This window comes from Triticum aestivum, chromosome 7A (assembly GCF_018294505.1).
Source record: "Triticum aestivum cultivar Chinese Spring chromosome 7A, IWGSC CS RefSeq v2.1, whole genome shotgun sequence".
Classification (NCBI taxonomy): domain Eukaryota; kingdom Viridiplantae; phylum Streptophyta; class Magnoliopsida; order Poales; family Poaceae; genus Triticum; species Triticum aestivum.
This window is the reverse complement of record NC_057812.1, coordinates 658,864,377-658,890,412: the sequence shown is the minus strand read 5'-3', so window position 1 is coordinate 658,890,412 and position 26,036 is coordinate 658,864,377. Positions and strand designations below refer to the sequence as shown.

The 26,036-nt window shown below is 41.0% G+C and overlaps 1 protein-coding gene across 1 annotated transcript in view; it reads right to left on the bottom strand.

Moving 5' to 3' along the window:
* The window catches only part of LOC123149050 (BEACH domain-containing protein B-like), a 29,707-nt gene extending 15,502 nt beyond the window's left edge, over window positions 1–14,205 (bottom strand). Inside the window, exons 1-16 of the mRNA XM_044568588.1 lie at window positions 13,842–14,205; window positions 12,880–12,943; window positions 11,606–11,810; window positions 6,930–7,103; window positions 6,392–6,712; window positions 4,979–5,198; window positions 4,124–4,177; window positions 3,360–3,764; window positions 2,582–2,900; window positions 2,008–2,469; window positions 1,761–1,919; window positions 1,500–1,649; window positions 1,265–1,420; window positions 1,112–1,153; window positions 669–1,013; window positions 35–208 (exon numbers count right to left, since the gene is read on the bottom strand). Coding sequence (XP_044424523.1) covers window positions 35–208; window positions 669–1,013; window positions 1,112–1,153; window positions 1,265–1,420; window positions 1,500–1,649; window positions 1,761–1,919; window positions 2,008–2,469; window positions 2,582–2,900; window positions 3,360–3,764; window positions 4,124–4,177; window positions 4,979–5,198; window positions 6,392–6,712; window positions 6,930–7,103; window positions 11,606–11,810; window positions 12,880–12,943; window positions 13,842–13,987 — 3,396 coding nt within the window. The 5' untranslated portion in view covers window positions 13,988–14,205. The remainder of the gene's footprint in view (window positions 1–34; window positions 209–668; window positions 1,014–1,111; window positions 1,154–1,264; window positions 1,421–1,499; window positions 1,650–1,760; window positions 1,920–2,007; window positions 2,470–2,581; window positions 2,901–3,359; window positions 3,765–4,123; window positions 4,178–4,978; window positions 5,199–6,391; window positions 6,713–6,929; window positions 7,104–11,605; window positions 11,811–12,879; window positions 12,944–13,841) is intronic.
* Between the last annotated feature and the right edge of the window lie 11,831 nt (window positions 14,206–26,036).

Below are 26,036 nucleotides of genomic sequence, written 5' to 3'. Positions count from 1 at the left end.
TTTGACTAAAGATGAGGTAGAAAAACACCATTACCTCATATACTAGAGCACTTTTGCTAAGCATGGCTGAGCACCCCCTTCCATCTTCTGTGGAAAAGGAGAAAAGGCCCATCATACCATTTTCTGGGAAGTTTTCTACCCTCAACCAGCAAGAAAAAGATAGTCCTCTATTATAAGGCCATTGAAATGGAGATTTTATTTCTATACCCTATCAAAGAAAAGGAAGATGTCAGACCATCACCACATTATGTATTGTGTAGTATCTGTGACATATAAAATGTTCAAAAGGCACATGAAAATGAAATAGATAAATTGATGTTAGTGGCAGAACATCATCGTCAAATGTTATATGTGCAACCATAATTAACTCCACTCAAGGTAAAATATGTCTAGAAACATACAGCAGAAGACATGTACAAGTACTAAAATGGCAGAATTTCATCCGCAAAAGGCTAGGAGATCATTAGGAACACTCACACAACTTACTACCGTGGTTGCATAGCCACACCTTAGTGGTGTCAAACTCCCCACAAACCCATTTTCAGTGCAAAAAAAACTAATTTTCACCCAGGAAACACTGAGAGTTCAAAACTTCACAGCCTGTCACTATTAACATGGATAACAGAACAAACAAATTATAAGTGACAAATAAATATGACAGAACGCACAGAATCATGGCCACTGAACTCAAAAAAAGCTTCTGGGCCCTTTTCTTTGAGCATGTGGCTGAGACTTCTCAAAAGCAAAGAAGTGTGCTTCTGCTTGGCACTAATCTTCTCGCTGCGTAAGAGGGCAAAAATTTTCCGAATATCTTTCCCACATATGCTGTGTGCGCCAATAATCTGAATCAACTCTGCAATTACGCTAACTGTATCATCCTTCTCTTCTATTGAAAACCAATCAAGAAGAACACTAAGCAACCCTGCTCTGAAACTAGAAGTTCTATTTGTAATGGATTGCTTCAGCAACTGCTGCAATACAACAAGCCCATAATGCTGAAGTGATGTGCTGCTCTGCCAATCAGAAATTGCTGATGTTACAAAAAATGTAAACCATAAATTAAATTTTATCAAAGGATGGTAATCACATCTCTGTGTGCGAGAGAACAGACCTTCTGTAAAATGTTCAAAAGTAATACAACAACGTCTTCGTTCTGAGAAATAAGTTAAGAAAACATTTATGAGAATGATACAAGAATGAAGCACAATAATTAACTGGGCCCAGCAATGATAACATCATGTTAAATTGGTTCAAAGATACTAGCCTTTATTGTTGTTTTCTCATTTATCTCAAATTTCCCATCAACTAGCATATTAAGCAATGCATCCAAGAGCCTCTCACTTGGCAACCATTTGTAATAATCCAATAGCAAGCTCTGTAATGTTTGATAACCCACACCAACTAGCACTCTGAAAGCGGCCTGAAAAAAGACAAACCAAGACTAATTAGCACAGCAGACAATAAAAAAAGCTTTAAACAACATACAACCATATGATTACCTTTGAAGCATTATTTTCTTCAAGCAGTAATGTTAACGTCTCAAGGACATTAAGCACCAAGCGCTCACCGGTTGCCTCATTGAAAGTTCCGTTTAACAAAGAGATAATATGCAGAAAGCACCCTTCGTTGCGAAATAGATTTTGATAGTACTAGGCAAAAATGGAGTATAAAAGTTGTCAACATATTATGTCACTTATAGTAGAAAACAAACACTACTGCTATTTCAACTGCTATATTCCAAGAAATATACGAGAACCTACCACGCGGTCCATCATAATGATCTCTCTCATGCTGACCAGTAGATCAATTAACAATTCCGAATTGACCTTTTCATTTTTATTTGCTTGTGTGAAGTTCTCTAAATATTTGGAGCATAGATGCAACTTTGCAGCATGATCTTGTGCTGAGGATGGAGGCAACTGGTTACAATAAATTATAAGAATAATTTAGCTCCAAAAGTTATAACAATATTAACAGAGGGAAATTTGAGATAAAACACAGTTTTACCCTAAATAAGGCAAGAACTTGCTCCAGTACTTGTTTTCGTAGGCTCTCTTCTTCAAATAAGTTGAATAAACACTCAATACATTCAGCATTGTGCAAAACTAGAATTCTTCCATCGCTAGATATAGTTACATAATCCTTAAGGAGGTTTACACCTAATTTTAGGCATGTAAGAGTGTGATCAGTTCTGCCCTCAGGTGAAGTCATCTCAATATTTTTTGTCTGAGAATCATCTCTATCGATGGTAATTTCAGGACGAGGCAAATTCCTGGAGTTTCGTAGTCCCTGTGCTTGAAGGCATGTGACCTTAAGGACTCTAGTGATTGCATCCAAGGATTTGAATGAAGCTAAAGTTTGTTGTGTGGCGAGTTGTAGAATAACACGAAAGCATTTAAGAAGAATGCTAGCCACCACCGCATCTGAAACGCAATGCTCAAGTGCATCCACTAGTGCTGAGCATTCTGGCTACAAAGAACGAAAAGAATATAATAAGAAAAGAACTCAAAATAATAAAAATATCATTATTACAGATAAGAATAATATAAAATATAAGGTAACAGAAGTGAAAAAACTGTACCAGATTATATGTGTTTTCATTAAGTGTTGCAGCAAATTCCAGAAAGGAAATAGCTTCCACTTGAAGAATGTTAACATCAATCCAATATGAGCTTTGAGAATCAGTTGCTGTCCTATTATTTTTGACATTGTCATTTTGGTTCTCTGTACCAATATGAAATTGGATGTCTTCCACAGATGACCCAACATAGAAACAGTCTTCGGAAAATATCAAGTCCCATACACCTTCCTCTCGAAAAGCTGCGAGTAGAGCTGGCGCTGAAACAAGAACCCTTCTGAATGTACGGATCGTGTAAATTTGAATGGTTTTGGCTAATATCCTGTAGTGTGAGTCACATCATACAGGGAGCATTTTGTCATTAAATGAGTTGGGAAAAGGTAATCTTCAAAGCTTCAAACATACAGATCTTCAATGACTCAACTTAAAAAAAAAGCAATCTTGCAGTTTCTGTTGCGTCAAACTAATCCACTGCATACGTAACAGTTGCAGTGTACACTAGAACAGTTTTCTATGGGGTGTACTACAGAATATTGTTAGTCACTTGCCCAATAACTAATAGATTGAAGTCGGGTTTGACTGACATATTGATCATTGCATGTAAGAATTTAACTTCAGAAAATATCAGCTAAACTCCATATGGTTGCTAAAATAAATTAGCTTCAGATATCTTCCATGTAGCAAATGAAGCAGCTAGGTAGCATTGAACAAAGTAACAGAACACTGTAGTTAACTATTGTAGCTGAAGAGAATATTCATGCCAGTACATTTTAAAACTTACTTTATATGGCTTGGTAATTCCGATTCCCAAGCACAAGCTTTGATGCAAAGAAAGACTGTTAGGAGAACCCTTATCATCCATCTCACGGATTGCTCCTGATAAGCTGATGGGATGGATGCCGAAATTTGGTTGATAGCAGTTTCATCAGAACAGCATTTTACGACATTTGAGGGGAGAATAAAAGAGCAAAGGGCAATGCTCAACTTTAGGGAATAGTCATTCCATTCTGTTATCTTAAGAAAATGAACTGGACCAGAGATAGAATTTAATGCAAGAAGAGTTTTTGTAGTATCCTTTTGCCGGTGAGACTCCTGAATCATAAATGCAGGCCAACTGATGCTATTTGCAAATTTATGCACCAACCCATTTTCGCATAAAAATTCCAAGTTGTTGATATTGCCAAATCTGAACAGCAGTCAAGGACCAAATATGGGGAAAATACTAAAACAGTATAATATCAAAGTTCAAATGCACTATTAAATTATTCAATATTATTGTAAGTCTTTTCTTTCAAAGAAAACACAAAAGGCCTTGCGTCTCGATGCATTGATAGAAGGAATAGAATGTGATCACCAATTTATCAAGAAAATGCATAAACAACACTCTTTTTTTTTCTTGGTAGAGCATAGCCAAAACGTACATTAATCTGTTCCAATGATAAAGATTAGCACAGCATATTGATGCTCTTTATGTTTAGTGAAGCGTATTAATATTCTGAAACATATTGTGATCACCAATTAAAAGTAGTTTAGAGCACAGGATACACTGCCTCACTCAGAATTTCCAGATATAGTAGCTGCAGAAGAAGAATCTCACCCCTATAAAAGCATGGTAATGTCAGAACATAAAAGTGGGGATAAAATATATAAGGTGAGCTAGCACAGTAGAGCTGAACTCTTAACCTAGCAGGTTCTCATCCTAATATTTCACAGCAGTTTTTTCAGAAACAAATTGTTCGTTGCAGAACTTCCCTATTATCACCCGTAATAGAGCTTGCAAATTTCCCAAAAAGTTGTACAAGCAATTGGCAGAAAAAATAATGAAAAAGTTATAAACAAATATAAGATGTTTTAGGTCACTAAAATAGTGACCCAAAATGTCTTACATTTGTTCACAGAGGGAGTAAATAACAGTAAACACTAAGTCTGATATATGAGTGTGTATGATTTAAAGAACTGCAACTGTATGTTCCACATTGTCAACCACTCTGCCCCATAAATTTGTCGGAAAAAAATAGATATCAAATTAGAAAAGTAATATTGTAGATAACATTAATATTTTGAAACTGACACTCAAAAACGAAAATGCCAAACTTAACGATTTCAAGTAAATTTTAGTTTGCAATTTGAATATGGAATGGATATAGAAATTCCACATTCACATTATAGATGTGCTAAAATTAAATAAAATGGCATCTTTAACTTAATAGTGAATTTTGATACGATTTTTTGCAAAGCAATGTTGCATTTCGACTTTTACGATATAATTTAACTTGGAACTAGAAAACTCTTAGGTATATATAGTTTGCATCTTAACCAGAATGTTTGCCATTATGGGTATAATACGAGAGCATAAGGTAAGGAAATATGAAATGAAAAACAGAAGTATTGTAGGTGCACCTTTCATCTCTTGATATAGATGAATGCTTTGAAACTGAAAATTTATTTGAAGGAAGTCCTAGTCCATCCAGTAGAATTTCCAGCCCACCAATGCTTCTGAAATGATTCTGTGCATGGGTACCAGATATAGTTGATCGAAGGGTGGACAAAGTGGTAAAATGAAGTGAGAGATCAGTCCACTGCTCTTTCAAATTCAGCCTCTGAATGACCCGTAACAGTTCTGCAGTAATATTTCTATGTTTTATCAAATAATAAAAATGATAGAAATTCAATAAGGGACATATGATGACATTGTAAATTACAGATGGATCCACCGGCAAACATCTATAGGCATGCACTGCGTGTGGTCCATGGTGCTTATGACGATGAGGTTAGGGAGGACTGGATTTTCTACTCTCGGGTGTACTACACCCGAGTTAGCAAAAAAGTTGAAAAAAGTTCATCAAACGAAATCCAAAAAATCTGAAATTTTGCTACATCAAACTTTATCATATGTTTGAGGTTCTTGCCAAGTTTCATCGAAAAATAACATCCGAGGATCTCTCACCGAAAAAAACAAAATCGCTGCTGAAAGTTTTGTGCACTGTTTGAGCAGTGATTTTGTTATTTTTGGTGAGGGCTCCTCAGATGTTATTTTTAGGTGAAATTTTGTAAGAACATCACACATCTGATAATGTTTCATGTCCCAAAATTTCAGATTTTTTGGACAATGTTTGACCACATTTTTTCAATATTTTGCTAACTCAGGTGTAGTACACCCGAGAGTAGCCACTACTTTCCGGTTAGGGAGACAAGGAGTTGCAGCAGAGTTCTGATTTGTTCTTAGCACCTCACTCTCATTCATTGATATAAATTTGTGTTTGTTAATAATTTGCAGCTTAATAGTTTATTGACTATCTTTAGTACTCCCTCCGATCCATATTAATTGATGCTGCTCTAGTACAACTTTGTACTAAAGTTATACTAGAGTAGAGTCAATTAATTTGGATTGGAGGGAGTAGCGTTATTTTGTTCTTCACTACTTTTGTTCTTAAACACAAAAGACTGAAGTAGAAGTATGATTTTCCATCTAGCAATAAAAGGCTAACTTTAATCAGTGAACTGTGCAGACAATGTCTATGCCCTTTTCTGTAATTGGTATCCCTTTACACATCAGGATTCTCCCTAAGTCCTTTCTTTAGTTTAAAAAATACCAAGTATAAATCATCAATGAGGAGTAATTAACACAAGGCTCCTAACAGAAAACCTTCAATTATCGACATTTGAAACTTCTAGAATCTATTGTCAAGGAAGAACAAAGGCTTTATATGACAATCCAGTAACGTAGACAACAGATACTACTGCACTAATGTATGTTTGAGAAAAAAATTTGCAGAACTTCAATTTTGGTAAACAGCTAAAGGGCAACTTTACCTACTAACCGATTGACACAACCAGCTTCCAGCACAAGAATAATAGCCTTTTGCTGCCAATGTTGAAGTGCATCAGAAATGGTGTTTTCTGGAATACTTGGAGAAACCGTAGCCAAATAAATGCTCGATCGGACATATTTAGTGGTATCGACAAAATGGGGGTCCCTTGTAGCAGTTGGTTCCAACTTCATGAAATTTGAAATTATTGTGATTATGCATATGAGTATCTTTAGCATCATCCTTGTATTTTCTACTGCTTGATCTGAAGATTGGTCATCTACAGCATGCAAACTGTTCAAGGCTTTCAGCTGATCAACAGCGGCTGAATATAACAAAGACGAAAGAGTTATTTAAAATTTTGGATAGTGATCCATCAGAATCAGATGCAGGAAAGTATAGGTAAGCTAGCAAGAAATAATGGTAAAACTGGAACATTTAGTAACGAAAATAAGAAATTATAGTGAACAAGTAATCAGAACAAATATCCAGCACCCAGAGATAATTCTCGGAATGTACCAACATCTGAAGAGAAATGCTACCTTTTAGTAGAGAAGTAACCTTCTGCACGCCACCATAATAGCTAAATACTCTACAATTATGCACGGAGCGAGTCAGAATAGTCAGGCACTCCAGGACATGCAATCTTTCAGCGCTTAATTCCAGGGGTTCTAGTTGGTCCGAATGCTTTGGAGAAGATTCTGGAATGGTGCCACCTAATAATGCAATACAGGAGCAGATGTGATTCCATTTATCACAGTAAGAGCCAAAATCACAAACAGTTCCATAAAAAATCAGCAACACATTCCCATGTAATAGTACATGCTCCCATAGCATTGATGTATTTTGGTTAAGGCATTTGCTCGTATAACCTCACTAGAACTCGAATTTATCATGTACAGCACTGCCTGCGGACAAATGCCTGAATACTGCAGCGATAATATAGTATGGGTGGTGGTCTGGTATGACATGGATGTTGGGGTAACATTGATTAATGCCAAACTTGGTATGTTAGCGGCATTTAGAAATAGAATTTTTCTCTTTTCGATATATTAGCTACTTAAGACCATCTTGCACACAAACATAACAATGAAATCCTATAAAAATTGGTCAGGATTTCCGCAACGAAATAGATTCCACAACGGAGGACAACACACCCCAGCCCAACTGCACAACAATAGAAAAGTAGTCCTTAAGCACACTGACTCAACAAAAGAAGCAAAAGGTGTTGGACTGACGGAAGCACTAGTTACTAGCTGACACCTAACTTAAGTAGGTTACTTAAAGCCATAGGATTAAAACTAGGGAACTTTTGTTATTGTCTCTAAGTGAAGCTCTATGTTTACTTTTTGTTGTCGGACAATGCACACTCTCTTCTCTTTGGTCACTATATTATGTCCGCTAACAGCATCAAAGGACCATGCTACCTCTCTTACATTTGCTCTGAAAGTATAAAGATCAAAAAAGGAGAAGTTAGCCCTGCCTACTAGCACTACTGCTGGCAAGACCATTCTACTGCTTTGCGTTTACTTAAATGAGTCAAACTACATGTGACCTAAGGGCATCTCCAAAGCCGATCCACAAACAGCCCGCATACGTCCGGACTGCGCGGTCCGAGCGTGTTTTACAATGTCCTGTATCCATCCGCCGGGGGGGGGGGGGGGCTTTGCGGGATTTGGACAGCAGCCACGTAGGTCTCCGAGTCTCCGACACCCCCGCCCACCCCAAACCCCACCAAAACCCCTCTTGGAGCCCACGCCTCCATCCTCCCTTCTTTGTCTGCATCCGTTTTCTCCCTTGCCATCGCCACCGCTCCACCACCCCAGCCACCCCGCCACACCCCTACTGGAAGTCGACAGGTCCATCACCTTTGACGGTACACCCCGGGCTCAACGCCGCTGCTCCTCTACCGGGTTCCACACTTCTCCTCTGTCCGCCGCACGGGTACCATCCGCTTGTACAATACTCACCATGCCCGGCATCTGTACAGTGAAATGCGCGTGCTAAAAAATGTGTCCCTTCTTCTTTGAAGCAATGGATTTGGATATGGAGTACATATACGAGCACTATGTTGAGTCATCTGATGGCTTGTCCGACGAGGACTACATGGATGAAACAACGATGATGCAGGCGGTCCTTGCAGACGTGGAGAAGAGCATGTTCTCAATTTCAAGGGATCGATCAAGGGTCATCGAGTGCTCAACCGCAAAAGGGCGCGCGGCCATTTGACGCTGATGGACGACTACTTTGCCTCCAATGCCCTCTTCGCTAACAATTTTCACAGGCGCTTCCAGATGCGCAAAAATGTCTTCGGTCGTCTCTACCATGGCGTCCGGTCCTTTGATGACTACACCATCTTGAAGGGCGACGTGGTAAGGATTGGGTTCTCTGGTTACCAAAAGTGCACGGCATGCGGATGCTTGCATATGGCATGACTGGTGATTCGCAAGACGAGTACCTACGGACATCTGAGAGCACATGCAGAGATGTCATGGTCAAGTTTGCAACTGGCCTGGTCGAGGTGTTTGGACCTCAATACCTTAGAGAACCAACTGTGGCAGACACCGAGAGGCTCTTGGCAATCTCAGAAGTAGGAGGGTGGCCAGGTTTGCTCAGATCTCTTGACTGCATGCATTGGAAATGGAAAAACTTCCCAAAAGCTTTACAAGGGCAATATCATGGTCATGTTAAGAAGCCCACCATCATTCTTGAAGCAGTTGCATTAAATGATTTTTTGGATTTGGCACGCTTTCTTTGGCATGCCCGGGTCTCACAATGGCATCAATGTGTTGTAGCGATCGCCACTGTTTGCTAGGCTGACTGAAGGAAAAGCTCCTCCTTGCCACTATAATGTCAGTGGGCATGAGTACAACATGGGCTACTATCTGGTTACGACATCTATCCTCCGTGGGCTACCTTTTGAACACCATCTCTAACCTAGTTTGTCAGAAAAAGTCTCACTTTGCTCAAAGACAAGAAGCAGCTAGAAAGGATGTTGAGAGGGCAAAGGATGTTGAGAGGGCATTTGGAGTTCTGCAGGCACGTTTTGTAGTTGTTCGCGGGCCTGCTAAACAATGGGATCCAGAGACCTTGTGGGAGGTGATGACCTGTTGTGTGATCATGCATAAACATGATCATGGAGAATGAGGGTGACCATGCTACTTGTGATAGCCTGGCTTATTAGGGATGATAGACTACTCATATCAATAAGGAATTTCTTCTTTTTCGGGAGCCCATTCGGACAGAACTCCAAAGTTAAGCGTGCTCAGCTTGGAGTAGTGTCAGGATGGGTGACCGATCGGGAAGTTGCTCCCGGGTGCGCACGAGTGAGGACAAAGTGCGCAGAAAAGACTAGTATTGATCTGTGGGGCCAGTCTAGATCCCGCCAGGAGTGACGACCACCGGCGGGTATGTCCGGGGCGTTACAAGTTGGTATCAGAGCCGACCCTCGCGGTTACACGGATGGTTGCGGACAGGTGCGTGGTCATGTTCATGATGTTTGTGACCCGTCGTGGCACCCGGCATGTCACATGTACCGGACTGGAAGCACAGACGTTTGTGCCAAGAGGGAACGTTCCTGTGGCCCGACGAGGACGTCGGTTCCTCTGAGTGGGGGTGTATGTGATAGCCTGGCTTATTAGGGATGATAGACTACTCATATCAATAAGGAATTTCTTCTTTTCCGGGAGCCCATTCGGACAGAACTCCAAAGTTAAGCGTGCTCAGCTTGGAGTAGTGTCAGGATGGGTGACCGACCGGGAAGTTGCTCCCGGGTGCGCACGAGTGAGGACAAAGTGCGCAGAAAAGACTAGTATTGATCTGTGGGGCCAGTCTAGATCCCGCCAGGAGTGACGACCACCGGCGGGTATGTCCGGGGCGTTACAAGTTGGTATCAGAGCCGACCCTCGCGGTTACACGGATGGTTGCGGACAGGTGCGTGGTCATGTTGTTCATGACGTTTGTGACCCGTCGTGGCACTCGGCATGTCACATGTACCGGACTGGAAGCACAGACGTTTGTGCCAAGAGGGAACGTTCCTGTGGCCCGACAAGGACGTCGGTTCCTCTGAGTTGGGGTGTATGTGATAGCCTGGCTTATTAGGGATGATAGACTACTCATATCAATAAGGAATTTCTTCTTTTCCGGGAGCCCATTCAGACAGAACTCCAAAGTTAAGCATGCTCAGCTTGGAGTAGTGTCAGGATGGGTGACCGACCGGGAAGTTGCTCCCGGGTGCGCACGAGTGAGGACAAAGTGCGCAGAAAAGACTAGTATTGATCTGTGGGGCCAGTCTAGATCCCGCCAGGAGTGACGACCACCGGCGGGTTTGTCCGGGGCGTTACACTACTGCAGGGCTTGACTTGAAAACATGGATGATCCTATGGAACTTCCAGACAAGAATCCGGTCACATTTGAAGAGTTTGTTCAAATGCATCAACAAATTCGGCATCGAGCAACTCACGATCTAATTGAGCATCTATGGGTGGTCAAAGGGGAGAACGATGTTGGAGTGTAATATTTGAAGTTTTTAAAATTTGAACAACTGATGCATTTGAAGCTAAACTGAAACTATATATGCGGCTATTTGAGTGTGCGGACTTTAAAAAAATGGGGCCGGATGTATGCGGATAGCATTGGATGGCCTGCTCCCGCATGTGTGTCTGCGGACGGATGTCGGAGGAAATTTGTTGGTCAGTGTTGGAGATGCCCTAGCGCTAATAATGAAAAAAAATAAAACCACAAGAGTGCATCTTTTAGTGGCTAGAAAAATAGCAAAGCTGCGCTGTGGCAAAAGCGTCAAAGAAGTTACTGCAATACCCCAGCCCATTAGTGGAGGCCCATCTGGCCCAAGTATAGTTGTATGGTGGAATTAGTCTCACATGGAGAGTTTAGATACGGTTGGACCAACATATATGTCATTGTGTTCCAAACATACGACCTCTGGGTTAACCCTTTTCCATTAAGACGGGATGAAAGTGTAAGAGGGGTGTTGCGCATACATGGTCCAGCCCTACAGGTGGAGTAAGCATTAAGAAATTTGGGCCAGCATGTTACAGTTACGATCTTTTCTCAACACCTAATTCCAAACTTCTCAAGTCCCATGTTGAATAGAATAAATATACTATGAACATAAATAGTAGGTGGGCTCTTGTATAGCGTGACTTGAGAAGTGGAGCGGTATCCCACTATAGACTCATCATATAGTAGAGGCACTTACTTTCAGTGATAGTTGAAGTTATTAGAGAAATTTCCTGGATCAGAATAAGAATGACCTCAGAAGGATGCCCATAAGAGCATCCAACGACTGTTTCATCAGATCCCAATTCTTGATCAACAAATTCTTCAATATGGTATGGACCCCAGTCTCTGAATGTTTGTACGAATTGTAAGACAAAAATTTGCAGTGATTTCTCCTTTTCCTCCTGTAAAAATTATTGCAAAGAGATACAAGATATAGTACTGACTGAATTGCTAATAAATACACTAATTAGTTTATCATAAAGCACAAGTACATACAGCTATGTATAATACTTAACAGAAATCTAATCATATTTATCAATCATTCTTGTTACTGTTAAGCTTCATGCACTAGCCAACGCTGGTTGAAGAGGGGAACGACAATTTTTGGATAAATTGTGAAGCCAGGACTTGAACTCAAGACCTTGGACCCTGCTACCATGTTAAGCTTCATGCACTAGCCAATGCAACCAAAAGTCGTAACCGATGGAAAGAGCTAGGCAATCCACATATACACTTCAACACCCCTCTCACGTGTGACGTGGAAGTCAACACATGAATAGACTCAGAGGTATGGCTCAAGAGGCTTATATACAAACACAGATGGGGGCAGCAGCAATTTTTGAATAAATTGCGAAAGCCAGGACTTGAACTCAAAACCATGTTAAGCTTCATGCACTAGCCAATGCAACCAGAAGTCCAAACTGATGGAAAGGGCTAGGCAATCCACATATACACTTCAACAGTTACAACACTTAAGGCTTTGAATGTTATATTTCTTGAAAAACAAAGTTGTACATTGTAGCTTGAAACAACATGTGTGAATACAATTATCATCATACTGGGAGTAGCTCTAGTTCGAAGTGCAACTCAGCTTGAAAGTTAAGCATTCAACCTTGTTAATTACAACACAAACCAACTCTAAGCCCAGTGGACAAACAAGTAGACACAGCCAAATGGAAGTATTAAACTTCACGTTTGGCTTTGATATATAAGTTTATCTGTAGATATTCTGTGTATTTGATACTTCTCACGTGTTGCACTAAGACAGAAAATTACTCAGTAATGAAATGGATAAGAACCGAAACACAAACATTAAGTAAACATGACTAGTCCTTTATCCTCTTATGTTACATCTAAGTATAGAGACAATACATCTAACAAAAGTATGAGACTGGACATCTTTGTCGGGTGTACGTTCCAAATTATGAAAAGGGTTGTTCAAGAGAGAACTAGCAAGCTTCAGGGGAATACCTTATCATGGGCATTCTCATACTTCTGCCAAAGTGTACTTAAGACTCCCTCCTCAGTGCTATCACTAGAACGAAATGAAAAATAATGAGAAACAATCATGCTGATGTGCACATAACAATCAAGTCATTTGATGATATATTTTCTGTATGAACCCTTACAGACTATATGATACAATGTCAAATGTACCAGAATATTAAACAATTTCCTAACTGGCAAGCATATCTTGTGCTGTTCCACATAATGTCATTGAAGGCATGTATTATGTTGCAGCAACATATCCTAATTTAAATAAGAAAGGAGTTCATGGAGTTAAAATCAATCAATGCATTACTGTCTTTAATGCTTTTGTAACATGAACACCTGCTCCACGGTCCATGGTAGCCATGGTTGCACACTCAATGTAAACCATATGTATAACCATTTTATTTTAAAACAACTCGGAAGCGGCCGATGTATTATACAGGGAATGCAGGCAAGTTAAAAAGGCCCTAATGCTAGTAACCAGACAGCAGCAAGTGAATAAATGTGGTTTTCCTTAGGTGGAATGGAATGCTTTCGCCTGGCTTATAAAGCCCAAAACTGGAACAGCAAATGCAAGTAGTGCAGCTCAGGATATGAGCTTACAGTACAAGTTCAGGCTCAACTCAGTGAATAAATTTCATAGCTCTTCTCTAGAAACAATTCATAGCTGGACACTAAAACAAAAGCCCCAGCACTACTCAGAATCCACACTGAGTTACCCCGGTCGTGTCGGCATCGTTCTCATGTAACATGCATTTCCCACAGTTCATGAACCCGTGGACATTACTGTGACAACAGAGACAGACGAAAATCGCACCCAGATTTCTGCGACCGAACACGCGCCGGCTCCCATCACTAGAGGCTAGGTCACGTACGGGCAAGTGGGGATACGCGCGCGAATCGACACAAGCCGCATGTCCCAATGCGGGACGATGTGATACCTGAAGACGACGCGGGGCGCGGGGGCATCGTCGAGGTCGGCGCCGCGGAAGGAGCCGCCGCGGACGGAGGGGGAGGGGGGCGTGGGCGGCCCCGGGGGCTGTGGTGACTTGCGGAGCAGATCGGCGACGCCACGCACGAGGTTCATCGTTCGCGTCCGGCCGACCGACCCGAGCCTGCGGCTACCAGCACCGGCGCATCACCACCACCGCCACCACCGGCCGGCGAACTCGATTCGAATCCGGGCGAGACGCGATCTCGATGCGGGGGGCGGGGAGATCGCGAGCGAGGGGCGGAAATTTTCTCCGACGGGAGTGTGCGTGCGGGCGTGCGACGCGTGCGCCGAGCTCGCGCCTATGTTTAGACCCCGGGGCCGTTTTGGAAAAGTGTGCTCTAATCCGTTGGCTATTTTAAGCTGATCGCTCCACCCTCGTGCTCGCGCCTTCCGCTGTTTACGCGGAACGGAGATGAAGGCGTATTTTATATGGTACGTTTTGTGTTTTTTCAGTGCATCCTTTTCCTTTCCTTCTTGGACGGTAATAATTGACGAATGATCCATCAAAGACAAATACGACCGGATTGTGTGAGATCCGTCGGAGACAAACCTTCGCATGTCCATCGACGATGCTAGAAACACCATCGGGACGGGGCTAGGCAGGGAGGACATTATGTGGAACAGCATACCACATTCTATCTTCAGAGCCGCCGCCTCGCCTCTCTAAGCAGGACACAAAAATGTCGCATTATTAGTGATGTTATCGAACGGTTACTTCGACACGGCCGAGCAAGCTTGCATGCGATGTCTCCAACTGATTTTAAGTGTGCATGGATGCATATGAGATGAAAATGCCGATGTTAAAGCTTCATCAAAATTTAAAATTCAAAATATTTTGTAACTCAAACCGTCAATCCGATTTAAAATCCATTTTCACCGTTGAATTCATTGCAACGAGACCTACGAAAGTGGATCGCATGTTGATATGTTTCCATAATTTTTTGGAGGTTAAAAGCTACCATGTTGCAATTTGTAAGTTACAAAGTTGTTCATGCTAAAGTTGCCGGGTACGGAGTTGATACTTTTTTGCAACATTTCAATTGTTTTTTCTATGTCGGGAATTATCACCCGGTATTGAAAGGGTTACCGGTATTGTTCATATGCTACCATTAGCGTATAGTATGTGGGTTGTCAGTCTACTCATCTATATCAGTTTCAAAACTAAATCTTGTCACAACTATCCTTATAACTACATCACTCTCAGGGAGTACGACCTAGCATGCGCACTGAACAACTGTAGCATGTGATCGAAAGTATATCTATGTTGAGAGAGATGGTAGACCGAAGCAGAGATTATGTTTGTCATCTAGTGTGTGAGTGTGACATTTTGAGTTTATAACTTTGTGAGAATCAGTGATGCAGATATATTTTTCTTATAAATAGCAATTTTATTTACTGGTAATATAGCATCAAATGGATACAAAGCATGACAATCGACACCTAACCTCTGCAAAGCTAAGCTTAGGATGTACACATTCAAGACAAATAGTCTAACAAATGAAAAACTATATGTTATCAACAGAAAAGTCACATGGGATGAAAACTATATCTTGTTGAGGGAAGTGGTGGACTGAACTAGATATTATGTTGCCACCCATGTTGGATAAAAATCTCCCGGCCGCTTGAACTAATCGTGTACACACCGTCTTGAACAGAGGTGATACTTTGTTCGATAGAACATAGACCGCATATGAAGCCAATGGGTACATTAGAAAATAACATGCATAGGAGAAGAGTTTTTGTCACTAAATAATATCTAAGGCAGACACTCCTATCCTTATTAGCTACTAAACTTATTTGGTATCCCGTCAAGCCAGTGTTCATTTTGAATTTGACCACAAAGAAAGTGGAAACTTGCATTGAAAATTGAGGTGTTTGATTGTCTAATCGTGAGTACAAAAAACTTTTGTCCTACATATGTATTGCGCAACATGGTTGCCAAACACCATCCTTAATGAGTAGGTTGAACAACCATTACTAAGTAAGACATCATTCTTAATATGGAGTTCCTGAATACCAAAACCTCCGTGGTCATTTCTATTGACAAACACACTCCATTTGATTAACTTATAGTTTTTGTTTTCATTGCCCTCTTGACAAAAAAACCTAGATATAAAATAATCCAGTCTTTACATGACTCCTTTGGGAGTTGGAAAAATGAAGCATGTGGAGGACCATGTTTGTGAGAACATAATTGAATAAAATCAGTTCTCCAACAGAGAGCAATGAGGCATATATGAGGCGTGGTATTACTTTCAGGGTGGTTGTCGTAAATTCATTTCATCAACACATCAAACTCACAATATTTGGAATAATAATAAACTCTATTATCATTTACTTTAGAATAATCAAACGTTTAACAGCGGGGAGATGCCATGGCTCATTTTTGTTAAAAAAATTGCTGATTACTGGTATATTATGCATTTGAATGACCTTGTGCGTGCATATAAACACATTTCAAAGGAGTCCTCTTTTGGAGGAAACCAGCTTCATCTCTTATAATCCTTTTTTCCCAACCCTCTCGAGGGCGCGATCGGGCAAAGCCTGGTCGACGTCGGCGCCGGCGGGGTCCTCTCTTCTTGTCATGCATCAGCCCCAGTACAGGTCGGACGGTTGAGCTAGAATGTAGCACTAGACGCCAGGCGCGGCAACGCGGCGGCCCACCGAAGTAGTGTTGCAACAGCGGTGTGGCATCGTGTGTCGGGTGGCGTGGTGGTGCGGGCTGGGGGTCGGGGACGACGGTCGTGATTTTGTGTGGCGGCTTGGTCAGATCTGGCCCCGCGGCGGCGCGGGCCGCGGGCACCTTGGGTAGCGGGCGGCTGCCTCTGCAGCAGGCGTCTTGGCCGGTGGAGGTGGCGGCGCAATGGCGGTGGTCGTTTCCTCCTCCTCTGCTAATTTAGCTCTCAGATTTGTGGCTGGTGGCGAGCCCTATGTGTGAGAAATGGTTGCTGGGCGCACCGCATGTCCGTGGCTGGCCGAGGTGGCAGGGGCGCTCTGGGGAGGGAGACAGGGTTGTCTCCCGGTTGCTGTCGCTATGAGCTGATGGTGACCACAACCCTAGTCCTTATTTTGCATGGTGGGATGGTTGCAGTGTGGCTTGCAACCGTCGGCGGCCTTTACCCTGCCTAGTTCCGGCCGGCGGGGCCTCGTTCTTGCCAAAGGGATCATTTCTGGGTGGAAGGAAGTGCCTTCTGCCCGTTTATCAGTCAGCGGCATTTGTTGCCGATGGCATGGTTTGTGGGCAGTCAAGGATGCCAAGGCCGGGGCGACAACCCTGGTGGTGGTGAGCTGCGTTGCCCGTGGGTGGGGTGCGTGGCTCGGGTGCTGGCTAACTACCATGGACGGAGGGCGGCATGGTGGCTAGCATTTGACGGGTTGTGGTGTTGGTGCAGAAATCTATCCATACCATGTTTCGGGAGCGGTATGGGCTAGCTGGGGTGAAAACTTTGTCGAGTTTTGGCCAGACCGATGGTGGCGGCGCCTACGGGCGTCGTCTCCTTCTTGAAGGCACCGTCACGACTGCTCCTTGCCCCCCGAGACGCTCCGGGTGAAAACCATGATCCTATGGATCGGGCGATGGTGGTGCTCTGATGACCCACAAGTATAGGGGATCACAACTATCTTTGAGGGTAGTATTTCATCCAAATTTATTGATTCGACACAAGGGAAGCCAAAGAATACTTATAAGTCCTAGCAGTAGAGTTGTCAATTCAACCACACCTGGAAAACTAATTATATGCAGCAAAGTATTTAGTAGCACGGTAGTTTGATACTAACAAAAATAGTAGTAACAGCAAGCATAACAATTTTGTAGTGATCGTAACAGCAGCAGCAATAGTAGTAACTTAGTAAAGATAATATGATCAAAACGTAGGCATTGGATCAGCAATGGATATTGAGTGTGGATAACATTCATCATATAATAGTCACAACCTAGACCGATACATAATAGCTCTAATTCATCAACTCAATGTAGGCATATATTCCGTATGTAGTCATATGTGCTTATAATAAGACCTTGCATGACATCTTTTGTCCTACCCTCCCGTGGCAGTGGTGTCCATAAGGAAATCTAAGGGATATTAAGGCCTCCTTTTAATAGAGAACCAGAACAAAGCATTAACACTCAATGAATACATGAACTCCCCATACTACAATCAATACCGGAATGCATCCCAATTATTGTCACCTTGGGGTCCGCGGATCGTAACACATAGCAGGTGCATACAACTTGTAAGATAGGATCCAAAACTCACTTATATTCATAAAAACATAATATGTTCAGATCTGAAATCATGGCACTCGGTCACTAGTGACAAGCATTAAGCATAAAAAAGTTATAGCAACATCAATCTTAGAACATAGTGGATACTAGGGATCAAGCCCTAACAAATTGACTCGATTACATAATAAATCTCATCCAACTCCATCACTGTCCAGCAAGCCTACGAAGAAATTACTCACTCCTGGTGGTGAGCATCATGAAATTGTTGATGGAGAAGGGTTGATGATGACGATGGCAACGAATCCCCCTCTCTGAGCCCTGAACGGACTCAAATCAGCCCTCCCAGCGAAGAACAGGAGGTGGCAACAACTTCATATCATAAAACATGATGAAACTTTCTCCCTGATTTTTTTCTGCACAAGACGAGACTTATAGGACCGGAGGTAGGGAAAACGGAGGCTCAAGGGGCCCACAAGCTCATGTGATGCCCCCAAGCTCTATGGTGGCCCCCTCTAGTAGATCTTTTTGCCGGTATTTTTTATTAATTCCGGAAAAATTCTCCATTTCAGCCAATTCCGAGAACTTTTATTTCTGCACAAAGACAACACCATGGTAGTTCTGCTGAAAACAGCGTCAGTTCGGGTTAGTATCATCCAAATCATGCAAATTAGAGTCTAAAACATGAGTAAAAGTGTTTGAAAAAGTAGATACGATGGAGACAAATCATGCTCCGGTGTCTGATACGTCTCGAACGTATCTATAATTTTTTATTGTTCTATGCTATTATATTATCTATTTTGGATGTTTAATGGGCTTTAATATACCTTTTTATATTATTTTTCGGAATAGCCTACTAACCAAAGGCCCAGTGCAAATTGCTGTTTTTTTTGCCTATTTTAGTGTTTCGCAGAAAAGGAATATCAAACGGAATGAAACCTTCGGGAGAGTGATTTTTGGAACAAACGCAATCCAGGAGACTTGGAGTGGACGTCAAGGAAGCATCGAGGAGGCCACGAGGCAGGGAGGCGTGCCCCCACCCTCGTGGCTCCCCTGACCGACTTCTTTTGCCTATATATATACTCATATACCCTAAAAACATCGAGAGCGCCACGAAACCCTATTTCCACCGCCGCAACCTTCTGTACCCAAGAGATCCCACCTTGGGGCCTTTTTCAGAGCTCCGCCGGAGGGGGAATCGATCACGGAGAGCTTCTACATCAACACCATAGCCTCTCCGATGACGTGTGAGTAGTTTACCACAGACCTTCGGGTCCATAGTTATTAGCTAGATGGCTTCTTCTCTCTCTTTGGATCTCAATACAAAGTTCTCCTCGATTCTCTTGGAGATCTACTTGATGTAATTCTTTTTGCGGTGTGTTTGTCGAGATCCGATGAATTGTGGGTTTATGATCAAGATTATCTATGAACAATATTTGATTCTTCTCTAAAATCTTTTATGTATTATTTGTTATCTTTGCAAGTCTCTTAGAATTATCAGTTTAGTTTGGCCTACTAGATTGATCTTTCTTGCAATGGGAGAAGTGCTTAGCTTTGGGTTCAATCTTGCGGTGTCCTTTCCCATTGACAGCAGGGGCAGCAAGGCACGTATTGTATTGTTGCCATCGAGGATAAAAAGATGGGGTTTATATCATATTGCTTGATTTTATCCCTCTACATCATGTCATCTTGCCTAGTGCGTTAATCTATTCTTATGAACTTAATACTCTAGATGCATACTGGATAGCGGTCAATGTGTGGAGTAATAGTAGTAGATGCAAAATCGTTTCGGTCTACTTGTCGCGGATGTGATGCCTATATACATGATCATGCCTAGATATTCTCATAATTATGCACTTTTCTATCAATTGATCGACAGTAATTTGTTTACCCACCGTAATAGTTATGCTATCTTGAGAGAAGCCACTAGTGAAACCTATGGCCCCTGAGTCTATTTTCCATCATATAAGTTTCCAATCTATTTTACTTTGCAATCTTTACTTTCAATCTATATCATAAAAATACCAAAAATATTTATCTTATCTCTATCAGATCTCACTTTTGCAGGTGGCTGTGAAGGGATTGACAACCCCTTTATCGCGTTGGTTGCAAGGTTCTTATTTGTTTGTGTAGGTGCGAGGTGACTTGCGTGTAGTCTCCTACTGGATTGATACCTTGGTTCTAAAAAACTGTGGGAAATACTTACGCTACTTTACTGCATCACCCTTTTCTCTTCAAGGGAAAACCAACGCAGTGCTCAAGAGGTAGTAAGAAGGATTTCTGGCATCATTGCCGGGGAGATCTACGCACAAGTCAAGACATACCAAGTACCTGTCACAAACTCTTATCCCTCGCATTACATTATTTGCCATTTGCCTCTCGTTTTCCTCTCCCCCACTTCACCCTTGCCGTTTTATTCGCCCTCCTTTTCCATTCGCCCTCCTTTTCGCTTGCTTCTTGTGTAGCCGTATGTCGTCATAGCTAATCCTTCTATCATTGTTAGTACTCCTGATCATGAAGTTCTTAATTTTAAACAAAGGGAGGGAGAAAATCTAAAAGATTCTTGGCATAGAATTTGCAATGTTCAGAATAGATCTACTATGAAGCAATCCACTTCCGTTCTTCTTCGCAATTTTTATGTAGGCATCACTCCTTAGAACAGATATATTCTTGATACCATTACCAGAGGGAATTTCTTGGGTAGCCATACTTTTGATTCTTATAATGCTATGATAGATTTGTTTGGCCCACCACCTCTTTTGGTTAATGGAACTATTTTAACTTTGGAACATGTGATGCAAAGGCTTGAAATTATTGAAAATAAAGTTGCCTCTGTGGAGTTGATTGAAAATTTGGATAAAAAGATCCACAACCAAATCACCCAATATGGATCTAAGGTAGGAGTTACTCTGAAATTTTTTAAACAAAAATAACCTATAGTTAACGAAAAAATAGATCAAGGTTCAACAAGAATTGGTAAACTTGAGGATATTATTACCAATTTAGGGTCTGTTTTTTCATCCGTTAAGAATACTCCAAATCCTCCTACTACCAAGATTGCAAATTAATGTATGTTCCTAAAAATAAGGGTGAATCTTCTAGTAAGGAAAATGCGTATCTCAAATCAATAAGTGTTCACCCCAACTTCTTCGCTATCATTAAGGAACCTTTTGCCACGAATGAATTTCTTGATTTCTTGCCTAGGAGTTTGATCATTAATAAAAAGAAGGAAACTCCCAAGGGTTAATACCTAGAAACTCCCAAGTTTGATCATTAATTTCTATTGAATAATTGCCTACCAAAGATGATAATACCTAGATCTATTCTTGTTTTTATGCCTAGCTAGGGGCGTTAAACGATAACGCTTGTTGGGAGGCAACCCAATTTTATTTTTGTTTCTTGATTTTTGGTTCTTTTTAGTAATAAATAATTCATCTAGCTTGTGTTTAGATGTGGTTTTATGCTTTTAATTAGTGTTTGTGCCAAGTACAACCTTTGGGAAGACTTGGGGGAAGTTTTTGCGATCTTCCTGTAAAAAAACAGAAACTTTAGTGCTCACGAGATTTGCTGCCATTTTTGACTGGAGAGTGAGATTAGGTTGATTAATTTTGCAGATGATTAATAGACAAATTACTCACGCCCACCAATTTATTTCAGAATTTTGGGGGTTACAGAAGTATTCGAAACCTACAGATTACTATAGACTGTTCTGTTTTTCGACAGATTCTATTTTTCGTGTGTTGTTTGCTTATTTTGATGAATCTATGGCTAGTATCGGGGGGTATGAACCATAGACAAGTTGGAATACAGTAGGTTTAAAACCAATATAAATAGAATGATTTCATTATAGTACCTTAAGTGGTGGTTTTTTTCCTTATACTAACGGAGCTCATGAGATTTTCTGTTGAGTTTTGTGTTGTGAAGTTTTCAAGTTTTGGGTAAAGATTTGATGGATTATGGAATAAGGAGTGGCAAGAGCCTAAGCTTGGGGTTTCCTAAGGCACCCCAAGGAAAAATTAAAGGACAACCAAAATCCTAAGCTTGGGGATGCCTTGGAAGGCATCCCCTCTTTCGTCTTCGTCCATCGGTAACTTTACTTGATGCTATATTTTTATTCACCACGTGATATGTGTTTTGCTTGGAGCGTCTTGTATGATTTGAGCCTTTGCTTTTTAGTTTACCACAATCATCCTTGCTGTACACACCTTTTGGAGAGACACACATGAGTCGGAATTTATTAGAATACTCTTTGTGCTTCACTTATATCTTTTTAGAGCACGGTGGTGGTTTTATTTTATAGAAATTATTGATCTCTCATGCTTCATTCATATCATTTTGAGAGTCCTTTAGAACAGCATGGTGATACATCTCCAATGTATCTACTTTTCCAAACACTTTTGCCCTTGTTTTGGACACTAACTTGCATGATTTGAATGGAACTAACCCGGACTGACGCTGTTTTCAGCAGAATTGCCATGGTCTTATTTTGTGCAAAAATAAAAGTTCTCAGAATGACCTGAAAATCAACGGAGAATATTTTTGGAATATATAAAAAATACTGGCGAAAGAATCAAGGCCAGGGGGGCGACACCCTGTCCACGAGGGTGGGGGTGCGCCTACCCCCTGGGCGCCCCCCTGCCTTGTGGGCCCCCTGGTGCTCCACCGACCTCAACTCCAACTCCATATATTCACGTTCGGGGAGAAAAAAATCAAGGAGAAGGATTCATCGCGTTTTATGATACGGAGCCGCTGCCAACCCTAATCTCTCTCGGGAGGGCTGATCTGGAGTCCGTTCGGGGCTCCGAAGAGGGGAATCCGTCTCCATCATCATCATCAACCTTCCTCCATCACCAATTTCATGATGCTCACCGCCGTGCGTGAGTAAATTCCATCGTAGGCTTGCTGGACGGTGATTGGTTGGATGAGATTTATCATGTAATCGAGTTAGTTTTTTAGGGTTTGATCCATAATATCCATTATGTTCTGAGATTGATGTTGCTATGACTTTGCTATGCTTAATGCTTGTCACTAGGGCCCGAGTGCCATGATTTCAGATCGAACCTATTATCTTTTCATGAATATATGTGAGTTCTTGATCCTATCTTGCAAGTCTATAGTCACCTATTATGTGTTATGATCCGTTAACCCCGAAGTGACAATAATCGGGATACTTACCGGTGATGATCGTAGTTTGAGGAGTTCATGTATTCACTATGTGTTAATGCTTTGGTCCAGTACTTTATTAAAAGGAGGCCTTAATATCCCTTAGTTTCCAATAGGACCCCGCTACCACAGGAGGGTAGGACAAAAGATGTCATGCAAGTTCTTTTCCATAAGCACGTATGACTATATTCAGAATACATGCCTACATTACATTGATGAACTGGAGCTAGTTCTGTGTCGCCCTATGTTATAACTACTGCATGAGGAATTGCATCCGACATAATTATCCATCACTGATCCATTGCCTACGAGCTTTTCATATATTGATCTTCGCTTATTTACTTTTCCGTTGCTACTGTTACAATCACTATAAAACCAAAACTGCTACCGTTACTTTTGCCACCGTTACCACTACTATCATATTACTTTGCTACTAAATACCTTGCTACAGATATTAAGTTTCCAGGTGTGGTTGAATTGATAACTCAACTGCTAATACTTGAGAATATTCTTTGGCTCCCCTTGTGTCGAATCAATAAATTTGGGTTGAATACTCTACCCTCGAAAACTGTTGCGATCCCCTATACTTGTGGGTTATCAAGACTATTTTCTGGCGCCGTTGACGGGGAGCATAGCTCTATTCTTTGAAGTCACTTGGGATTTATATTTGTTGATCACTGTGAAGAACTTGAAAGATGGAAGAACCAAGATTTATCCCTCAACTACGAGGGGAGGTAAGGAACTGTCATCTAGCTCTGCACTTGATTCATCTTCTGTTATGAGTAAACTTGCGACACCTACTCCTGCTACTCATTCTGATATGTCGCATATTATTGAAGATGCCAATTCTGCTTTGCATGATACTTATGATGAAACTACTTCTATGCTTGATAATACTATGCCACTAGGTGAATTTATTGATGAACAACTTTCTAGGGTTAGAGAGAATGAAATTATTGAAACTGATAATATTGATGAAAGTGATGATGAAGATTCTCCCCCTAGATATGAATTGCATGTTGTGCCTGAGGGTTGTGTTATGGATGAAGAAACTGCTAGAGACTTTTTAGCTTGGAATGATAGGTATGATCTTAAGAAATTATTAGCTAAGCTTAAACAAAAGTCTTTGAATGCTAGAATGAAACATGACCCTGCTTTTGCTACTTCACCTATCTTTATTACTCATAAGGATTATGATTTCTCTGTCGATCCTGAGTTAATTACTTTGGTTGAATCTGATCCTTTTTATGGCTATGAATCTGAAACTGTTGTGGCACGTCTTACAAAATTAAATGATATAGCCACACTGTTCACTAATGATGAGAAAACTCGCTATTACTTTATCCTTAAGTTATTTCTGTTCTCATTAAAGGGTGATGCTAAAACATGGTTTAATTCTCTTGATCCTGGTTGTGTGCGTAGTCCCCAGGATATTATTTATTACTTCTTTGCTAAATATTTCCCCGCTCATAAGAAACAAGCAGCTTTAAGGGAAATATATAATTTTGTGCAAATTGAAGAAGAGAGTCTCCCACAAGCTTGGGGGAGGCTTCTCCAATTACTTAATGCTTTGCCTGATCATCCTCTCAAGAAAAATGAAATACTTGATATCTTTTATAATGGACTAACCGATGCTTCTAGAGACCACCTGGATAGTTGTGTTGGTTGTGTTTTCAGGGAAAGAACAGTTGATCAAGATGAATTGCTATCGAATAATATGTTGAGTAATGAAAATGATTGGACACTTCCTGAACCAACTCCTAAGCCAACTCCGAAGAAAAGAGGTATTCTATTTCTCAGTCCTGAAGATATGCAAGAGGCAAAGAAATCTATGAAAGTAAAAGGTATTAAAGCTGAAGATGTTAAGAATTTACCACCTATTGAAGAAATACATGGTCTTGATAACCCGACACAGGTAGTGAAGGTAAATTCCCTCTATAGGTTTGATAAAGGTGATATTCCTCGTAATAAGTCTGCTAGCCAATGCTTAGATGAGTTTGATAATTTTATTGTTAAACAAGAAAACTTCAATGCTTATGCTGGTAGACAATTGAAACGCAATGCTGATATGGTTGAACACTTGAGTGATTATATGTCTAGAGTTAAAGGTGAACTTAAACTTATTAGTAAACATGCTTCTATGGTTACCACTCAAGTAGAGCAAGTACTTAAGGCTCAGAATGATTTGCTCAATGAATTAAATAATAAGAAAAATGATAATGCTGTTAGAGTTATGACTAGAGGGGGTAAAATGACTTAGGAACCTTTGTATCCTGAGGGCCATCCTAGGAGAATTGAGAAATATTCTCAGAGAACTAATGTTGATGCACCTAGTTCTTCTAAGAAGAAGAAGAAGAAGAAAAATGATAGGACTTTGCATGCTTCTAGTGAACCTGTTGTTGACACACCTGAGAATCCCAATGATATTTCTATTTCAGATGCTGAAACACAATCTGGTAATGAACAAGAACCTAGTAATAATGTTAATGATGATGTTCATGTTGATGCTCAACCTAGCAATGATAATGATGTAGAGGTTGAACCTGCTGTTGATCTTGATAACCCACAATCAAAGAATCAACGTTATGATAAGAGAGACTTTGTTGCTAGGAATCACGGTAAGGAAAGAGAACCATGGGTTCAGAAACCCATGCCATTTCCTCCTAAACCATCCAAGAAAAAGGATGATGAGGATTTTGAGTGCTTTGCTGAAATGATTAGTCCTATCTTTTTGCGTATGCGTTTGACTGATATGCT